The 19,720-nt window shown below is 41.0% G+C and overlaps 1 protein-coding gene across 19 annotated transcripts in view; it reads left to right on the top strand.

Annotated features, from left to right (window-relative positions):
• MAP2 (microtubule associated protein 2) overlaps positions 1 to 19,720 on the top strand; it is a 345,989-nt gene that overhangs the window by 292,504 nt on the left and 33,765 nt on the right. For 8 of the 19 annotated variants that reach the window (XM_050916086.1, XM_050916091.1, XM_050916094.1 and 5 more), the window contains 5 exons: positions 1,831 to 5,670; positions 5,914 to 6,120; positions 6,499 to 6,633; positions 10,974 to 11,035; positions 19,088 to 19,241. In XM_050916086.1, the coding sequence (XP_050772043.1) occupies positions 1,831 to 5,670; positions 5,914 to 6,120; positions 6,499 to 6,633; positions 10,974 to 11,035; positions 19,088 to 19,241 (4,398 nt within the window). The remainder of the gene's footprint in view (positions 1 to 1,830; positions 5,671 to 5,913; positions 6,121 to 6,498; positions 6,634 to 10,973; positions 11,036 to 19,087; positions 19,242 to 19,720) is intronic. The other 11 variants (XM_050916100.1, XM_050916093.1, XM_050916098.1 and 8 more) reach the window with 4 other exon arrangements.

The raw sequence follows: 19,720 nt of genomic DNA, 5'->3' as shown, positions 1-19,720 counted from the left end.
CACAATTCCCATCGATCCCAATGGGATTTTTGCCTTCATAATGAAGTGTGGAATTGGGCACTTAGGGTAAAATCCTAAGGTGCTCACTTAGGCAAAACTATCAATAGTTTTTATAGTTTTGATCAAATTGAAATGAGTAGTTTTGCTTGAGTAAAAATTAAGTAAGTCTTCAGGGTTTGTCCTTTTGACAGTATTTCTCATCAGTTGTTTCAGCGGAAAACATAGAGGTAATGATGAGCCATACTCTTCCTAATTAAGAGAGTTTGGGTGTTGGAGGCTTGTGTTTACAAAAAAGCCTGTCCTAGTCATTTTATTTGGCCCAGCTGAGCAAGATGAAATTCCTTTGGTATTGTGTCTGCTAATATCATGTGGTATGTGCATCAGCATTACCAGCAGAGGTACAGTACTATAGGTGAAGAAAGATAGCATGTAACTAATTTGTCTCAGTGATGCCACAGTGAATTAAGCTAATGGGCATTGCTTTTGCATATTATATAAGTTGCAACTAATCACCACCATCACCAAAACACCACAAAAACTTTAAAAATAGAGATGAGGAAGAAGTATAACAGTTGTCTATGTTTTTATTTGCTACTTACAATGTTTAGAAGGGTGGTTAATATTTTAAGCTGAAGATAGCCTATCTAAATATTTTAAATAATGATGAACAGATTAATTCAAATTGCTCTAAAAATGATAATGATCCCAGACCTGTGTGCCATACTCACACAAACGGTTTCATTGGCTTCAACTGGAGAACTTCTGTGAGTACGGAGATCCAAATTTGTTTGCCTGAGATTTGTTGCAGCATGTTTTGGAAACATGCATAATTTATTTTTTTAAAGAAAAACTGACTAAACAATGTTATAACACATTCTGGCATAGATTTCATTATTCTTGTCTTATAATGCACAAGGGGAAGATCAATCTATTAACTACTAATAAATCATCTATAAATTATATATTAAAATGTTACCAAAGAATATTAACTATGCTAAGAATATAGCAATAACAGGTGTCAGAGTAACATTTTGATTAATTTTAAAATAATCCAGAGCCTCATTATTAAGTGATGCTGAACACCCATGGTTTCCACTGACTTCATTTGGAGCTGTTAGTGCTCTACATTTCTGAAAGCTAGGCCTCTCAACTTTGGAAATACAAACAGGTCCATATCCCGTGCATGTTGTGTGAGGTCAGTTTCATGAAAATAACCTGCTTTCTGCTTTTTTGCTAAAAAGCAAATGTAAAAGATCAGTAATATTAGTCAATGAGCTCCCTTGGTCTACACTTAGCCCATGTACTGTGTATTTTAATATTTCCTTTGATTAAGCTAGACACACAAAAGCTTGTGATTTAAAAAGAGATGTAGCATTATGTAACTGCATACACTGTGTATTTCAAGCACATATACAAGAATACTGTTACTTGGCCAAATCTTGCAGACATTTATCAAAGCAAAATTTGTATTGACTTCAGAGTCTAGCAAAGCATTCAAATATTAATTGAGGGATATTTATGATTTTACTGTTACAAGTAATGAGTATGAAGAAATCACATGAAACAAAAGGGTATATTTCTCATTTCAGTGGAGACAGATTTACATGTGTAACTCATATTATCATTAATGCACTTGTAAAAGTTTGTGCATCAAGATGAGAGGAGAGTGCAACACTTTAAAACAAATTTCTAACTGACTAGCCTTGCTGCATGGTTGCATATTTTCCCCTCTCCCCTTCCATTAATCATACCAAGATATTGTTGTAAGCTAAATGACTGTCTATAAGTACTTTAAATAATTTGTCATAAAACCCAACCAAACTACTTCAGATTTACTTACAGCCTCGAAGATGGAAATCCGTGACCAGGAGGGCACAGGCCCTTTCACAGCTGAGCCATTAGACACAAAGGAACGTGAGTCAGAGAAAGACAGTAAGACTGGTGAGCAATCTAAACATGATGCCTTAGTTCCACAGCCAGCAAAAACTGAGACTCTAGATAAAAAGGAGTCATGGGGCAAGGAAGAGAAAATGCATCCAACTGTGTCGGGACAGACTTTGGATGCAGATCTGCAAAAGAAAGGGGAAGTAAGTTTTGCAGACCCAGTTGCTGATTCAACTGCAGAGCCTCTTGTATCTCAAGAACACATGGACTTGTCAGCTGACCTACTGAAGGAGAGTAAAACAGATGAAAGGAGTACAGATACCCAGATACCATCTAACCAGGCTATACCCCTGAAATATAAAGATGACTTTACAGAAACCCAGAAGAGTAATCTTGCTCTTTTGCCTTCAGAATCTAGAATTGACCTGTCTAGTGCTGCCAGAAGTGAACCTCTTTCAGAAACTCCAATGACTGTCTCACAGAAATCACAACTTGAAGACAGTTGCAAAACAAAACAAGAGTTCCCTGACAAAGAGATTGCCAAAGATCTTTCCAAAGATGAAAAGATCCAGAAAGACCAAACAGAAAAGCCAGAGGCAGGACAAGTCTCAGCAATGGCTGCAGATGCCCCCAAACCAACTACAGAAGAAAGACCCATCCAGAAAGTTTCTACCTGGGGGGAAGAAAAGGACATGACAAGGGACGAGAGTGATGAGGAGGAAAGATATGGCTTCCTGGATTGGCAGCCCTCCAAAGTATTAGATGATACTAAACTTTATGCAGAGCAGGAAGATAAAATAGTTGTTCCAGACAAAGCAGATGTTAGTGAAGCTAAAAAATCATCTGATGGTCTCAAAGCAGAAGAAGAAACTGATCGAACTGGAGTCTCAACAGTAGTAGATGCCAAAAAGGAAGAGCAGCAGATCACAGAGACCCCCACTGGCAAGTTAAGCCATGAATCAGTTCCTGAAAAAGCAAAAGAACCTATAGATACAGATCACTTATCTAAACCAACAGAAAAAGCTCCTGATGCACCAAGGTTAACAAGTGAAAAAGGCCCAGCTCATGAACTTCATCAAGACAGAACTATTGAAAAGGATGCTAAGGAGGATAGATTCCATATCTCAGATTCAGCCAGTCATGAAATACAGGTAGAGGAGGATAGATCAGGAATGTCAAAGTATTTTGAAACGTCTGCTTTGAAAGAGGAAGCAACAAAAAGTGACACACAGCAGCAAGGCAGTGATTACTATGAACTAAGTGACACTAAGGAAAGTGCATATGAACTTTATCATGCAGATCCTCTGCTATCTAAAAAGGAAGACAAGAAATTACAGCCAGAAACAGATCAACCATCCACTGTCCCTGCTCATGAAATAGGATATAGTACTCTTGCTCAGAGTTTTCCCTCAGATAAGTCTGAGGAACCTAGCTCTCCACAGGAAAGGATGTTCACTATTGATCCCAAAGTGTATGGGGATAAGAGACAGATCCATAGTAAAAATAAAGATGATTTGACTCTAAGCAGGAGCTTAGGACTTGGGGGAAGATCTGCAATAGAACAGCGGAGTATGTCAATTAACCTGCCAATGTCCTGTCTAGATTCTATAGCACTAGGATTCAGCTTTGGCCGTGCTCAGGATCTCTCTCCCCTCGCTTCAGATATTCTAACAAACACTAGTGGGAGCATGGATGAAGGTGATGATTACTTGCCAGCAACCACCCCAGCATTAGAGAGAGCCCCCTGTTTCCCTATAGATAGCACAGAGGAAGATGAAAACGTTGAGGAGGAAAAAGCAATGGAAGAAGAAAATATTCAGGTTGAATCCTTGTGTGAGTCGCCCTTCCTGGCTAAGGATTATTACAAAAATGGGGCTGTAATGGCCCCTGATTTGCCTGAAATGTTAGACCTAGCAGGCACAAGATCTAGATTAGCTTCTGTGAGTGCCGATACAGAAGTGGCACGAAGAAAATCGGTTCCTTCCGATGCTGTTGTAGAAGACGGTGGTGCGTCCCTGCCTCCTGTGACTGATGAAAACCACATAACTCTAAAAGCTGAAAGTCAGCTAGAAGACTTAGGCTACTGTGTTTTCAATAAGTACACAGTCCCACTACCTTCTCCAGTCCAGGACAGTGAGAGCTTAACAGGTGAAATCTGCCCCTTTTATGAAGGCAGGGATGAAAAAATGAGAAGAGGACTGGCAGCTGACCTCTCTTTGATAGAAATGAAGTTGGCAGCAGCTGAAAAGTCTAAAGAAGAATTCAGCAGTGAAAAAGACTTGAGTCCAAACATCTCCAGTGACACAACGGTTCTGGGAAGGGAGATTGAGCAGGAGAAAAAAGGCTCTGATAAGCTAGATACCGTGCTAGAAAAAAGTGAGGAACAAGTTGATTCCAAAGAAATCCATTCCCTTGAAGATACAAAACATGAGAAAAAAAGGCCTGATGCAATTTTAGAAATGAAAGAAGAAGGTACAGTTGATAAACTTCTTGTAGCCGGGCCAGAGAGTGATATTGCAAATGACAAAGCATTAGAAAAAGAGGTAACAAAAGAAGAAGATCTTGTTTCTTTACTGACTCAGAAGGAGGAAAAGTCTCTTAACATTATACCAAAGGTAGCTGAGATAGAAACACCACACAGGCCAGACTATGATGCTATAAAACACGATATGGATGTTGCTGCCAGGAAAGCTGACCAAGAATACCAGACTCAGCTACATACTGAGATCAATGAGTTTGCTGCAGCTGGTTCAAAGCAGGACACAGATTCTGTAAAAAAAGCAGAGCCTGAAGCCCAAGAAGCTCAGCAGCAGCAAAAGGACCTGGCCTCTTTGCCCAAAGAACCAAAGGAGGCAGATGTTCTTTCAAGAACTGAGCCTAGTCAAATGAAGGACAGCACCAAACTATCTGAGTCTGAAATTAAAGAGAAAGTGCCTAAGCCTGATCTGGTGCATCAGGAAGCAGTAGATAAAGAAGAATCTTACGAGTCTAGCGGAGAACATGATCAAATCCAAGAAGACTTGAATGGAGAATCTTTGAAACCTGATGACAGCAAAATAAAACCTCAGAAACCACCTGTATCAGAAGAAGAGATTACATCACAATTGCCAGTGGAAGAACCTTCCATCGAGCTTGCCATTTCAAAAGCTGATTCTGTACAAGAAGAGACTGCCGACATCCAAATGGAGAGCATACCACAGCCTAAAGAAGAAATTAAAGAGACAACTCCAGACATAGCTGTGAGACCCGCAGAAACCACAGAGCAGCTACTGTGTGATTTTACTCCTGAGTCTGTAGAAGGCAAAGAGCATAAAGAAGAAGATGATGATGATAAGCATCAACTCATGTCAGACGTGCACCAAGAAATAGAGTTGGAGGCTCCTGCTGGAGAAGAGGCACTGACTGAGGCTGGCCCAGAGGAAATGCCTGAACTGAAAGGAGTTATTGAGTCTGTTGTGACAATTGAGGACGACTTTATCACGGTGGTGCAGATGACTGTGGAAGAGAGTGAATCTGCCTCTCACAGCGTGCGCTTTGCTGCTGCACAGCAGGAAGAAATGGAAAGAAGGGACTTCCTGCCTGAAGAGGAAGTGGAGATGGAGATGGAGGAACCTGCTGACATCCAGGCAGAGCCCAAAGAGGGCTCGCTAGAAGCTCCCGCTTCACCCGAGAAGGAAGAGATCCTGCTAACCGATTACAAGACAGAGACATATGATGACTTCAAAGATGAAACAACTATCGATGACTCCGTCATGGACACAGACAGCCTGTGGGCGGATACTCAAGGTGTGCATTATCCTTTTTTAAAAAAAATATTTTTGCTTCCCAACAAACCATAATGATTAAAAAGCATAATAATAATATAATAGTAATAATAATTTCAGCACATTTCAGAAATGTTATAAAATAATCTGCCATTTATTTTAAACAATCTGCTGTATTTTCAAATTTCTTTCCCCTCCACCAAAGCGTTGTTAACATTTGTTGCTAATTTTCTGTTTGTTGTTATAATTTGCTCTGACCCTACAGATGATGATAGGAGCATCATGACAGAGCAGTTAGAGACTGTTCCTAAAGAGGAGAAAGCAGAGAGAGAATTGCGAAGATCATCTCTCGATAAGCATAAAAAAGAGAAACCTTTTAAAACTGGGAGAGGCAGGATTTCTACTCCTGAAAGAAAAATAGCTAAAAAGGAACCTAGCACACTCTCCAGAGATGAAGTGAGAAGGAAAAAAGGTTCATTTAACACTCACTATTACCATATTTTTGCTGTTGTACAGTACTATCAGGTTACTCTGTTGTAGAAGTTGAATGTTGTGATAATACTAATACTATTTAATCAGACATTGTACAATTACATCAAAACAAGGTGCTAGGCTCACCCCTCTGTTACTCCAGCTTTATGCCCATATGGCGGACAAGGCAACACATCTGGGGTTAATGCACTACTCCTTCACCTCAGCAAACTAATTAATTCCTCAGTTCAGTCCAGTACAACCTAAAGCATCAAACTGGAATAACAGAGCAGTGTTTGGCCAATGGTTGATTTGTTATCATGTAAAACTGTTTGAGTGTTTTTCCTGATTGTGTGCTTTTGTGTTTTCTTATCCATAGCAGTGTATAAGAAAGCTGAACTTGCTAAAAAATCTGAAGTTCAGGCCCACTCTCCCTCCAGGAAAATCATTTTAAAACCTGCTATCAAATATACTAGACCAACTCATCTCTCCTGTGTTAAACGGAAGCAGACAGGTGACTGTGCTGTGTTCAATTATGCAATGTGGCTGGCAAACATAGACACTTTTTTTTTTTAAATCTCATTGCTATAGCAGCTTCTCTATTTTTTTATTTTTATTTTTCCTCCGAGAATATCAACCTTCATGAATATTACTACTTTTCGGTGTTTTGTATCATTCTTCTTTTTCAGTATTTCTTTATTTCTCTATTTGTTTGACAGAGGCCATGATCATGTATGCTTGTCATTGCTCGGCCTTCCAAGTGCCGTGATTGTATCTTGGCATTGTGCTTGAATGTGGTGTTGTAGGAAGCTCTATTTTCATTATTTGTATTTTGTTTATTTTGTGATGAATTTATATGGTGGGAAAGTGTTGACAGCTTAAACCATGGTATACATATCCATTATTTTGCTTTTTTCTCTCATGCATAATAAGAAGACTTGTATATTGCTCATTTATACTTGTCTGCATTGGCACTTCCAAATCTGTTACTGATGTTTATGACTTCAAGCCAAAACCCACAGGGAGAATCTGGAATGCAGAGTACGACGCAGAGAGAGAAGAAATCTGGGGTCAAATGATGAATGCATTTCAAGCAAAAATGGTTTTCAAAATCTTAGTATTTGGTAGGGGAAGATGAGAGAGAGGCAACCAGTGGTTCTCACAGTGTCTAAATAGATATATCATTATTCAGAAGACCAGAATTAGAACATCTTCACTCCAGTCTCAGTATTATTCTTGATGGCACTGTCAGATCAGGGTGGAAAGAAGTATTGGACTTGTCTGTTAATTTTTTTTTTAAGAGATGGGACATGATTTTCCTATAACACAGTTTGACACCTCCATGTCCTGCAATGCAGTTGCTCCTTATTTACACCGGAGTAAATGAGAAGAGAACCGTGCCCTACTAGTTTACATTCAGGGTATATATAATATTCTAAAATGGAAATGTTTTTATGTTTCTTGGCTCAGAAGTTAAAAACGATGTTTATTACTTTGGTTAGCAAGATATAAATTAGAGTAGTCTCCATTGTGCTCCAAATAGCTCCAGACGACAACTGGGAGAGCAAAGGTGTCTTAAACCCACTTCTGCCCCCTACCTCCTGTGCTCTTTCACAAAGCACAGCTTAATGAGACCAGAAGACCATAATTCAAAGATTCTTCAAAGAACCCAAAGTATGTTGTGGGATTAGGGACTAGGTGTCACAAGTTGGTTTAATGCTTTAGTCATTCACCTTTGCAGACTAGGTTTCATATCCTGCATTGGTCATAAAGGAATTTTTAAACTATTTGGCATGATTTGATTGCAACTGAGAGAGGCTTAAGGCTAAAACAATGAGATGTTTCTTCCTGGGATAAATTATTGGCTTTACAGATTTACAGTCTTGCTAATATCCACACCTCTTTCTTATGTATACTGCTGTTGTTTCCTCCCATGGGCTACCACTAAACCTCTACATTTTTTTGCTTCCTATAGCCTGCTAGTCAGAATTGAGGTGTGCCAGTAGAAAAACATAGGGAAGCTTGCCCATCACTTAGACACACTCATCCTGGCTCTAGGTAGTGCTATCTGTCCCTCATTGTAATGTATAAAGGAATTCACTCAAATTAAAAACAAACCCAAAAGGTTGCCAAAGTGTAAAATATAATTTAAGGACAAACTCCAAATTTATTCAAGCAGTAAGAGTTGAGATCAAATAAAAACCCCTCGTCCAAAACATCAGCCAACTTTGAGAGAGTTCTGAATCAGATTAAATTTCATGGCCTTTATAATGTGTAGAACCAAAATCCTGGATCTGAAATTTGGGATAATTTTGGTCTGGAACTGAACTTTGAGGTTTGGGCTCATCTGTAAAGCAGACTAACATGAACCAAATCACTGAATGAAGAGAAAGTCTCCACAACCTAACATTGGCGTATCCTCAAGACAGCTGAAAAGTCACAAGGTAGCTCACAGAAAGCCTGATTTTCTTCTTCCTCCCCTTTTCTGTATCAGCACAGTCACTCCAGTGATTGCTGCTATGGAGGGTTAGGGGGCATGGAAGGATATTTCATAGAATTGCACGCTGGGGTGTAGGCATCCAGGATTAAATATGCACACCCCTCAGGTGGACATAACCAACACAGGGACTGGACCTGTCCCCAGGCATCTTCAGGATCCCAGAGCTGGAGGGGAAGGTATATTTTCCTAGCTGACTGGTGTAATCCAAGAAGCCTGTTTTCCATTCTTCCTTTTTTATGAATGTAAAACCATTTGTGTGAGGCAGTGTCCACTCCCATTGAAATCAATGTGAGCTTTCTTTTTGGTTTCAGTGAGAGCCGAATTGGATACCTAGCCACAAATGCCCCCAGAGTGTATTCTGGATAACTCTGAGCACATTCCAAGCAGCAAAAACTTCCATGTTCGCCTTTTCTGTACTTTAAAAATGAAACTTGTCCAAAGAGCAACCGTGTGGGACAAAGGCGTCTCCATTAAAAAGTCAAAATTTTGTCCACATTTACCATTCAGTGAGACAGTAAATGAGATGTCACAGTATTTCCCTATAATCTCAAGGGACAGAAAATAACTCATGTCACTGTGTAGTAACTATGGGCAGAAGCTGACTATTTTAATGGCAACCACAGTCTCCTCAAGAGGGGATTCTCACTAATTATGGTTATTAAAAGATGCTCCTTCCTTGGAACATGAAAAGAGAAAGAAGGCAGAAGGAAAAGACAGTTTTATTTGATCATCTAAACTTTATCCTAATTTTCATCGTGTTGTTTGATTGGCTGAAGTTAGACGACGCTGCTGCCTTTGTGACATCACATCATGGATGTCATAGGTTGGCCAGCACAGTTGCTTAGCCTTTGAGCTGGGGCAAACATGCATTAGGCTTGTCTTAAATATGTTTATTGTGTGATTAAACTGGTAGCAGAGCACGAAAGGACAGTGTGACATCATGATCCAGGTATTTTGCTCAGATGGAGGAGTTGTTATGCTTTCAGGTAAGTCAGTCACAGAAGCACAAAACTGTGCTCTTTACTTCATAGCTGCAGGCAGTTGGAGTTAAATATCAAAGGAAAAAGGAGAAACATTTAAAAACCAAAAAACAGCAGTAACAGATATGGGAAAAGGTAATGCAGGAGGGTTTTATTGAGCATGTTCAGCTATAAATGCAGAACTAAACTGTCAGTTCTCTTTCCCCCCCCACCCCTCTCTCTCTCTCCCCCCCCCACTCCCTCAATTTAAAATCAAACAAAAAAAACAAGACAAGAACATTATTTAAGAGGGCAAAATTATTGAGTGGGAAAGGCAACCTTCTTCACAATGGAGATTGGTTGCAGAATACCAGGATTTCATCCTACCCGACTATTCCAGGCAAGGGGATGTGGTGGGACAACTGCCATGGCCAAGGGGAAACCCATCTTTGCTACCCTGGACAAAGTTTCAGGATTGGTTTCACAGGTGGAACAAAATTGGGATTATAGCTAAGAGACCTCGACTGTGACCACCCAACCTTCCTCCTATGCCCACTCAGAGTCCAGTACTGTGCTATTGCAAAGGATTTCACTAGTAGTTAGAGTTCACATAACACATAGCTTCCCGAATAACAGCATGGTGAATACTTAGTACTCAAGTTTCTGAAAAGCGCCTCAACTTCTAGGCTTTCCCCTAGGATGGAGTCCAAGTCAAACGATATCAGCCTCACCTCAAATGTAACTCAAATCATGTTTCATCAGACAAGAACCACGGGATAACACTGAAAGAAGATAGGTGCCAGTGCTTCAATAATAAGATTTTAAACTAAAGTCTCAGGGTCTGATTGACCTCTGCATTACTCTGCTTTTATACCAATGTGACTGTATTGACATCCATGGAGTTATAGCAGTGTATATTGGAGTGAATACACAACAGTGAATCAGTTTCTTTTCATTTAGGGTTCTTGGCCAAGAGTTTGAAAGGTAGCTAGTGAGATTGCTTGAGATTCCTTAAAAGAGCCTGATATTCAGAGGGCTATTGTTCAGTATTTTCTGAAAATTAGGCCCCTTTAAGGTGTCTCATTTTGAGTTCCCAAAATCACAAGTCACTCCTCAAAAATCTTGGCTCTCAATCCTAGATCACTAGGAAGAGGAGGACATAATTCTGATTTGCTGGCTAGAATTAATACATTAACTGGAACTATCACAAATATGGTAACGTATTCTTTTATTTCTTAAGGCAACTGCGTATACTGCATATAATAATTCACCAGATCATTGCTTTGCACGGTGCTTACAAGACAATTGATTATACTAAAGTTGTCCAGTAATTCAAAATGATTATTTTTAACCATCAAGGGGTTTTTTTGTTTTTTGTTTTTTTGGGTCTAACAGCTGCAGGTGGTGAAACAAACCAGGCTCCAGGTGTATTTAAACAAGCAAAGGAAAAACTTTCAGTGAGTAAAATAATTCTCGTCATTCATCTTTCTAAAAACTCCTTTTTGTCCTGTCTCGGATGGTTTTCTTTTAATTTCAGTAAATAACTGTGTCTTCCCTTTAGAATTCATTTGTCGTATTTATTTTTTTTTAATTACAGCCATTCTCCCCTATAGATAATTATACAGTTTTTGATAATTTTTTTAATTATTATTATGTATTGTTTGTATTATTGTATCATCTGGGGTCACGGACAAGGACCTCATTATGCTAGATGCTGTACAAACACACAACAAAAGACAGTCCCTCAATCCACCATTGACACACAGCCACTGAGTTACAATAAAGTGTAATATTGTGAAGCATCCAGGGCCAGGCCCTCAGCTGGTATGAATCAGCATAGCTCCATTGGAGCGCACTGGAGCTGCACTGGTTTACCTGATCTGATTTTCTGGCTGCTGTTGTCATCTTGCTGGATTGTTACATACAAGAAGAAAATTCTGCCTCATGATTGGCTGAAAAGAGTCTTGTGATGAGTCATTACATTTCTATTGCTTTTCTCCTCAGAGGTCACAGATTTCTGGAAAATGTTAACCAATGACATCTCATATGCAAATATGCCTCCTGATTGGCTTAGCTGAGGTCATGTCCTGGACCACTCTCCACCTTAGAATGTTAGGTTTAAACAAAATTGTCAAACTTCCCGTCCTCACCTTCAAGGCTCAGCACAGCCTACACCACCACTTACATCTCTGCTGTCATCCACGCCACACCTCTGACTCCCTCCAGCCCGTCCGTGAGTATTGCCTCACCTCCCCTTTAGTCATTCTCACTCTCCCTCCCTTCTCACGTTACCCATGTACCCTTCCCACCCCAGCACTCCAGGTGCCCGACTTATTTTCTTTCAAATCCCCACTGTGTAACTGTTTTTCCAAGAAGTCCACACATGCTAGCTCACAACTGTAGCACTCTGGGGACTTACCCCTTATTGAACAACGACCACAACAAAGTCCTCCAAGATTGAACCGTACCCCTGGATCTCCCAGTGTGTTTTGGGCCTGATTTGTTTTGTTTGTCTAAATAGATTATAAGCTCCTTTGGGGCAGGGACCATGCAACGTGCTAACCACACTGTCAGTGCTTATCCCATAATATTAGGTGATACTGTAATCAATAATGTTGAAGATAATGGCAACAGCTTATGTAATTTGTGACCATCATGAGTAATGTGCCAGTTTAGATCCAAATCCAGATCTGAACTCTCCCCAAATGAGTATTTGATCCAGTTGTACAATTTTGGCCCATCTCGAGCCACAACTGAGAGATCTATAGATATTTCTCAATAAAACTTCGAGAAACGTAGGAGACAGTGCATATACTGACTTCCTGTTTGGGTCAACAGCGAGGTTCACTTTTCTCTGAGGTAAATGTCTACAGTCACCTTAGCAGAAGTCAGTATCTGCTTGTTGCCAAAGCCTTCGATGCCCTTGGAAAACTACTGGCACAAACAAGCAGCGTGCATTCTTCCTCTGGGTCCGTCTCCTGTCTGTATCTTCTTTATTCTTCCTGTCAGTTGTTTTAGGGCAAAGAGCTGAAATCTATCCTCTTCTTGCTTCCACTGTTGTCTTTCTTCTCAGTCCACCATCCATTCTCTTCCAGAAACACCCCTCCACCTTCTGCCTTTTGTCATAATTCCCTGGGGCAGTCCACATCCTGACCTTTCAAGTACTTGTCTCCTATTACTGTTGCATTCCCTCCTGCTTCACCGTGTATTGTGTTGCGCAACCCTCCCAAAGTGGCCTTCTCATAACAGTTCCCCAGCTCCTTTCCAGCTGTCGTGTCAGGTAGCATCGCAGCTGAGTAAGCTTGCCATCCATTTGCAGAGCCTTAATATCTGACTGCAATGTACATGTTGTACTTCTGAACAATGCTCAAGAAAAGCTAAGCAGTTCTGCCCTGCTGGCGAAGATCATGTCCCCATCCCAGCTGTGTGTTAAGAACACTGGCTAATTCATATCAGGAAGTATGCATTGTGACTGCCTGCCCCCTCCCTAGCTGGCTTATGGTATCAAATGATGTTTCCGCGTTTCATCTTGAGCAGTCTCTTAACCATTGCAAGTGCTCATTCTTATTTTAAGGGCCAGATACTGCTCAGTCCCACATAAGCAGCCTGCCCTTGCAGCAGTAGGAGGTCTGAAAGAGACTGAAGGTAGCATATGGCCCTAAATTGGCATTTGTTTGAAAGCAAAAGAACTATCAGTTTGGCCCTCAAACACAGATAGGACAGGATTTTGCAAAATATCTTCCCATCTTGGACAGTCAAGGATGGAAGATGATATTGCAGATAGAGCACTGGGTTGGGCACCATCGCATATTTCCTGTGCAAATCAGTTAATCTCTTTGGGTCACATTTTGCCACCGTTCTTCATGCTAAGTAGTACCTCACGCCACCATGCCAAAGGAAGTTTGTAGTAGAGCGAGGAGTAGACCTTCTGAGTCCCAGAGTGGTTCACAAGACCATCCTTTCTCCTTAACTGCTGTAGCCTTTTAGAAACAGGAAGATATTTTGCAATACCCTATCCTGGCTGTGTTTAGGATCCAAATTAACTGTGCTTTTATACAATGCAGCTACTTGGAGTGAGATACTATTCAGTATGAGTAAGAGGGGCAGCATCTGCCTCTTTGTGCCTTCCTTGTCCAGCTGTAATATCTTCGCTACAAAGGGTGTTGTGAGGATAAATTTATTGAGGTGCTCAGATACTACAGTGATGGAGGGTATAAAAGTACCAGATTAGATTGTAGGCCCCAAACTGCTGGTATTCAGCCCTCTCAAAATCAGGCACAGGGGCCAGATTTGCAAAGACATTTAGCTACCTAAAGATGTGAGTAGATGTTTAGTGGCTTTACAAAAATGCCTAAGTGAGTTAGGTGCCTAACTCCCACAGGCTTTCTGCATCTTGAGTCACCTAAATACCCTTTGTAAATCTGGCCCAAAGTATCTCAAGTTGGGCACCCAGAAATGGAGGCATGTCTAACTAGGTGAACACTACTATGATGGAACAGTTTTATGAAAATTATTTACTTTCTATTTAAAGCAGACATGCCATTGATCAATTATATGCCTCTCTGTACTTTAGATAGCAAAATAGTAAATATTTAACAATGAATAATGTGTGTCCATAAAAGCGGTGTTTTTAGAAATACGCTCGCAGTATTAGAGTTTCTCCAGTAATTGAACTGAGCTTGTCTCCTACAACAGAGACTGCCAAATTAACAATACTTTCTACAGAGGCCCAGGCTGATAATGCAGCAGGACTGAAATGGCAGCTTTTGCTGTGAGAAGGCATTAGAATTTTGAGCATTCCCAAGCAGTACAGGAATTCCTTTATTTCATTTTACAATTTAAAAATTGTTTTAAGCAGTGCTAATGTGCCTGATTCTGATCTCTTTTAAACTGGTGTAAATTAGGAATAACTCCACTATAGTCGGTGGAGCTACACCAGTATAAAACAAGAGCAGGGAGAAGAGATTCAGGCCCAGTGTTTCGTAAGTGATATAACTTACAGTGCCCTGATTTCTTATGGTGTCTACTGCTGAAGCTGATTTTTTCAGTCCTTCTATGCATTGTTAAGAGCCCAATTCTGCAGCTCTTGCTCATGCTGAGTAGTTCTTACACATATGTAGTCCCATTGGGACTACTCACATGAGTAATTTCACCTCTGAGTGAGTAAAGTGTTACAGAATCAGGCCTTCGTTGCCACAATAATAGCTTCCAATTATTCTTTTTCATTTTACCTTATACCCTTTAAGGGAAAAAAAATAGAGCCAGATTGCAAACCCCTTAATTGGTGAGGCATTACTAAGCCAAGCAGTCCTAGTGACTTCAGTGGAACTAGGTGTGACACTGCTTGCCAATGTTCAGTGAGGGACTCACAATCTGCCCATCTTTCTAATAGAGTGTAATGTGTATAGAATATTGCATATTACCCTGGATTTTAAGGGTTAATACGGTAGAAGAGATGTTAGTATCAAGTCATTTCCCCATTTTGAGTAGTACCGTTAAATGTTTTTTTAAAGCTCCTACTAACGTTTTACTGTGGAACATTCCCAGAGAGGGAGATACTTCATATACAGGACGTGGTTTTAAAAAAGCAGGCTCCATCTTTGGTCCTGCAAATCCCCACCTGTAGTAAATGCTTATGAACTAGCCTTTGCGTCTGCACTTAATAGAGGGGGCAAACTTGCATCTGCAAAAAAGGAGGACTGTATTGAGGCCCTTCAGAGGGTCTGTCTACACAGCATCTGGGACGTGATTCCCAGCTTGGGTAGACATACACTTACTAGCTCTGCTGTGGCTAGTGTCTGAAAATAGCAGCATGGATGTGGTGGCACAGGCAGCAGCTCAGGCTAGCCACCTGAGGACAATCCCACTCCACCTGTGGGATGCATAGTGAGGCAGCTAGCCTGAGCCACTGTGCGCACGCTGCTATTTTTTAAGCACTAGCTTGAACAGAGCTGGCATGTGTATGTGTACCCGAGCTGGGAATTATTTCTCAGCTGCTGTCTGGATGTACCTGTAGAGTCAATTCTATCTCAGAGCCAAATGCTGCATTTCACAATATCTACTTGCATGTGTGTCTCAGAATTTTACATGTGCTGATTGGAAAAAGGAATTGTAATTCATAGCTTGCCATTTTTTCATTTATCCGTTTTGCATGTGTTTTCCTTTCGTCTCATTGCTCAGCTTCATGTTATGTTTCTTCTGTTTGTTTTCTCATGACTAGACTTCCTCTTTGTCAAAGATTCCTGCCTCAAAGTCTAGAGTGAAGTCATTGCTTCCTCCAAGACCCAGCTCAGCTTGCTCACTAACTACTAAAAGGGCTACTTTTCTCGATACAGACAGTTACTTTGTACGGCCCTCCTCGGCGGGCCCAAGAGACTGCTTTCCATACTCAAAATCAGATGCTAAGGTAAGGGAGCAGAGTCAGAGAGAGGTAGCTCAGAGAGGGTCATTTCATGGATCTTATTCTCTCCCTGCTGAATCTAAGTAAGTCACAGTGAAGTTACCTGGGTTTGTCATCACATACAGCTGCACCGCTGTAGCACTTAAGTGAAGATGCTCCTACACCAACAGGAGAGCTTCTCCTGTTGGCATAGTTAATCTGCCTCTGACAAGAGGCAGTAGCTGTGTCGACAGGAGAGGCTCGCCCTTAGACCTAGCGCTGTCTACATCAGGGGTTAGGCTGGTATCACTACATTGCTCGGGGGGTGGATTTTTCACACTCCTCAGTGACATAGTTATACTGAGATAGATCTATAGTGTAGACTGGACCTTACAGCAGCACAGCTGTACTGCCACAACTGTACCATTGTAAGGTCTCCTATGTATCCTCTCTTTGCTGGTGGGAATTAACCCACCCCCAACGAGCGGCATTAAGTAGGAGAGCCTCTCCTATCAACATAGCGCCATCTGCATCAGCACTTTTGTCGGTGAAAGTTTTGTAAGTCAGGAGGGGTGTTTTTCTCACACCCTTGACTGACAAAAGCTTTACCAACAAAAGTGCTAGTGTAGACAAAGCCTCAGTGAAGTTACTTGGAGAGTTACTCAGATCCAGTGGCAGGAGACTTGAGATCCAGGCAACAGAGCTTGAGACACAACCTGTATAGAAACAAAGGAGATTATTATAGATCCTTCAGGATAAATTCATCTGTATCATAAATGACATAAATTATACCACTAAGGCCTGGTCCACACTACAGCGTTAAATCGATTTAAACAGCGTTAAATCGATTTAATGCTGTACCTGTCCACACTACAAGGTACTTAAAATCGATTTTAAGGGGTCTTAAAATCGATTTCTGTACTCCTGCTCAACAAGAGGAGTAACCCTAAAATCGATATTACTATATCGATTTAGGGTTAGTGTGGACGGAAATCGAAGTTATTGGTCCCATTCTTTTACTGAACTACCCAGAGTGCACCGCTCTGGAAATCGATGGTAGTCTGGGACCATGGACGCACACCACCGAAGTAATGTGCCCTAGTGTAGATGCGTAAAATCGATTTTATAAAACCTGTTTTATAAAATCGATTTTATTAATTTCGATTTTACTCTGTAGTGTGGACGTGGCGTAACTCTCCTTTGTCCTATGACTGTAGAGGTGCTAACTGCCCTGGAATGGTCTCCTGCAACATGTGTTAACTCCTTATCTTTTCCACCATATATTTAGCTGTGACACTCCAAGTACCTTTCCCAGACCTGAAGAAGAGCTCTGTGTAAGCTCAAAAACTCGTCTCTTTCACCAGCAGAAGTTGGTCCAATAAAAGATATTGCTTCATCCACCTTGTCTCTCTAATATGCTGGGATCAACGTGGCTACAAAAACCATAAGGGCCAGACCCACCCTTGGTGACATGGACAGAGTTCCCTTGACGTCAGTGGAGTTGTGCCTATTTACAAAAGTAGAGTAGCTAGTCCTGGTGTAAGTTGGTCAAAAAATAAAAGTAAGTGGCTAAGGACAGCAGATCCAAAAAGCCTTTCAGTAAGTTTGTAATTTACACTCATTTGGTATTCTGTGGGGACCAAATGCAATCCCAATCATAAGAGGGCACAACTTGCCGTGAAAGCTGAGACCAGTTATGTTGGGGCAAAATTTAGCCCTGCAAGTGTTAAGGATGCTGCAGGAAGAGAAGTCTGGTTTGTCTTACACTTTCCTAATGATGTCTTTCTCTTCCAGCCCCCCGTGCGTATATTTCACCTGTTTTACACACCCACTGAAGGCCAAGTTGGTGAACACAACACTGCTTAGCCACTTTGCCCCACTTGCCACCATATTCCCACCAACCCACAAAGATGTTTCTTGCACCAGTTTGGATAATTTTTGTATTTGGCCCTGGGATTGCAATGGGAGACACCTGCTTATGCCAGGCTGTATTTGGCTACCCATCTCACAAGTGCACAAATACTTGAACATACTCAGATGTAGACTGATCTAAGCGAAGTAAAGAAGCAGACACACACTGATCTAAACATGGAAAAGATCAATAAAGAAGAAAACAGGCTAAGGTTCCAGTAGCTAATATCCCTGCTTTGAAAATTTAATCAGCAGCCTAAATTCTTCAAAATCTCATTTTGGGGGAGAATATAACGCTCTTTTAGAGCTTCAAAAGGCAGCATTTCAGCACTCATTTTACCTAATAATGTAGAGTCTGAAACATCCTGGGGGCCCGATCCTGCAATCTCACTGCAGGTGGAATCCCATGGGACTTCAGTACTGGACCCTGGATCTTTGTTTCCACTTGTATAAGAAAGCCCATTAGACTAAATGATCTTTCAGGATTTCTTGTTTCATGACTTCCTAACTAGAACGACTCTTTCACTAAGAGACAAAGCCCACTGAAACTGATAGAAAGACTCCCAGATTTGGCTTCTTTAGGATTTGGATCAAGCTCCCAGGGTCCATTTTTGCTCCATTGAACTCACATCAGATTTTGACATTGACTTCAGTGGGAGCAAAATCAGGCGTTGATACATTTTGGTCAGATCAGAGAAACAGCATATATATTCAGGGTCTATTTAGGGAAGCTAGGAAATAAACAGAGGGGAATTTCCCCTGAAATAGGCAACCAGACATTTAAGGAGCCTTGTAAAAATGAGTTCAGCATTGTCTTAGGCAAACTGAAAATCTAGAGTGGGCTTTTCAAAAGGATTCAATATTGACCGAACTCAGCTCTCATTGAAGTCAGGGAGAGCTTTGCCATTCACTTCAGTGAGAGTAGAATTCAGCCAATGCTGAGCACTTTTGGAATTTCATCCCCTAAGGGGCAGCCAATCTAAAAGCTAGATGTCCAAAGTCAGTAAATCCCGAGGGAGTTAAGTGACACATTAGACCTGGGTAATCATCAGAGCTTTCTGCATGAAATGTAAAGGAACTGGGCATCATTTGATCTCACTTGCACTGGTCTGAGTCAGAGGCTACCATGAAATCGCACTTGTGTTAAACTAGTGAGAGATCACAATCTGGATAATTATGTTTACTGTAAAGCCATTATTTTCCTTTTTGCTCCTATCAGGATGGAATAACCAAGAGTCCAGAAAAGCGTTCCTCTCTACCAAGACCTTCTTCCATCCTCCCCACTCGGAGAGGTGTATCAGGAGACCGAGACAGAGATGAGAATTCTTTCTCCCTCAATAGCTCCATCTCCTCTTCAGTACGACGGACTACCCGTATGTTTCTCTGCAAACCTAAGTCTCCTGGTGCCTTCACCTGCCCTTGCTATATATTTCACACACTTGCTAAATCCATCTTTACCTTTCCTTTGCTTTTAAGAAGTAGGCCTGAGTTGTACTTCTGGGACCAGAGATCTGAACCCCAAATTTGGCCATGTTCAGATATGGGGTGCCGTTGTGACCCAATACAGCAGCAAAGGTTTGAGTCCAGATGTGGGACCAATCTTTCCCAAAGTCTGGCTTGCTCAGACCTAGGGCTGCAGTTGAGGCCCTTCTCTTGTATAAAAAAAAATCCCTTCACGTGGGTTTCCCGGTGGTGTGACACATTTAATATAGACCATTTATAAACAAACAGAAAAAAGAAACTCAGTGTGAGCAGTATAATTTAAAAATAATAATAATTCTGATGATATCATGAAAATGGAAGGGTTATTTAATAAATACTAAGATTTGTTAATTTGTTGGTTTGGTTTAAT

The sequence above is a fragment of the Gopherus flavomarginatus genome, chromosome 10 (assembly GCF_025201925.1).
Source record: "Gopherus flavomarginatus isolate rGopFla2 chromosome 10, rGopFla2.mat.asm, whole genome shotgun sequence".
NCBI classification, from domain to species: Eukaryota; Metazoa; Chordata; order Testudines; family Testudinidae; genus Gopherus; species Gopherus flavomarginatus.
Note: the sequence above shows the minus strand (reverse complement) of the source record. Positions and strands in the feature narration are given on the sequence as shown.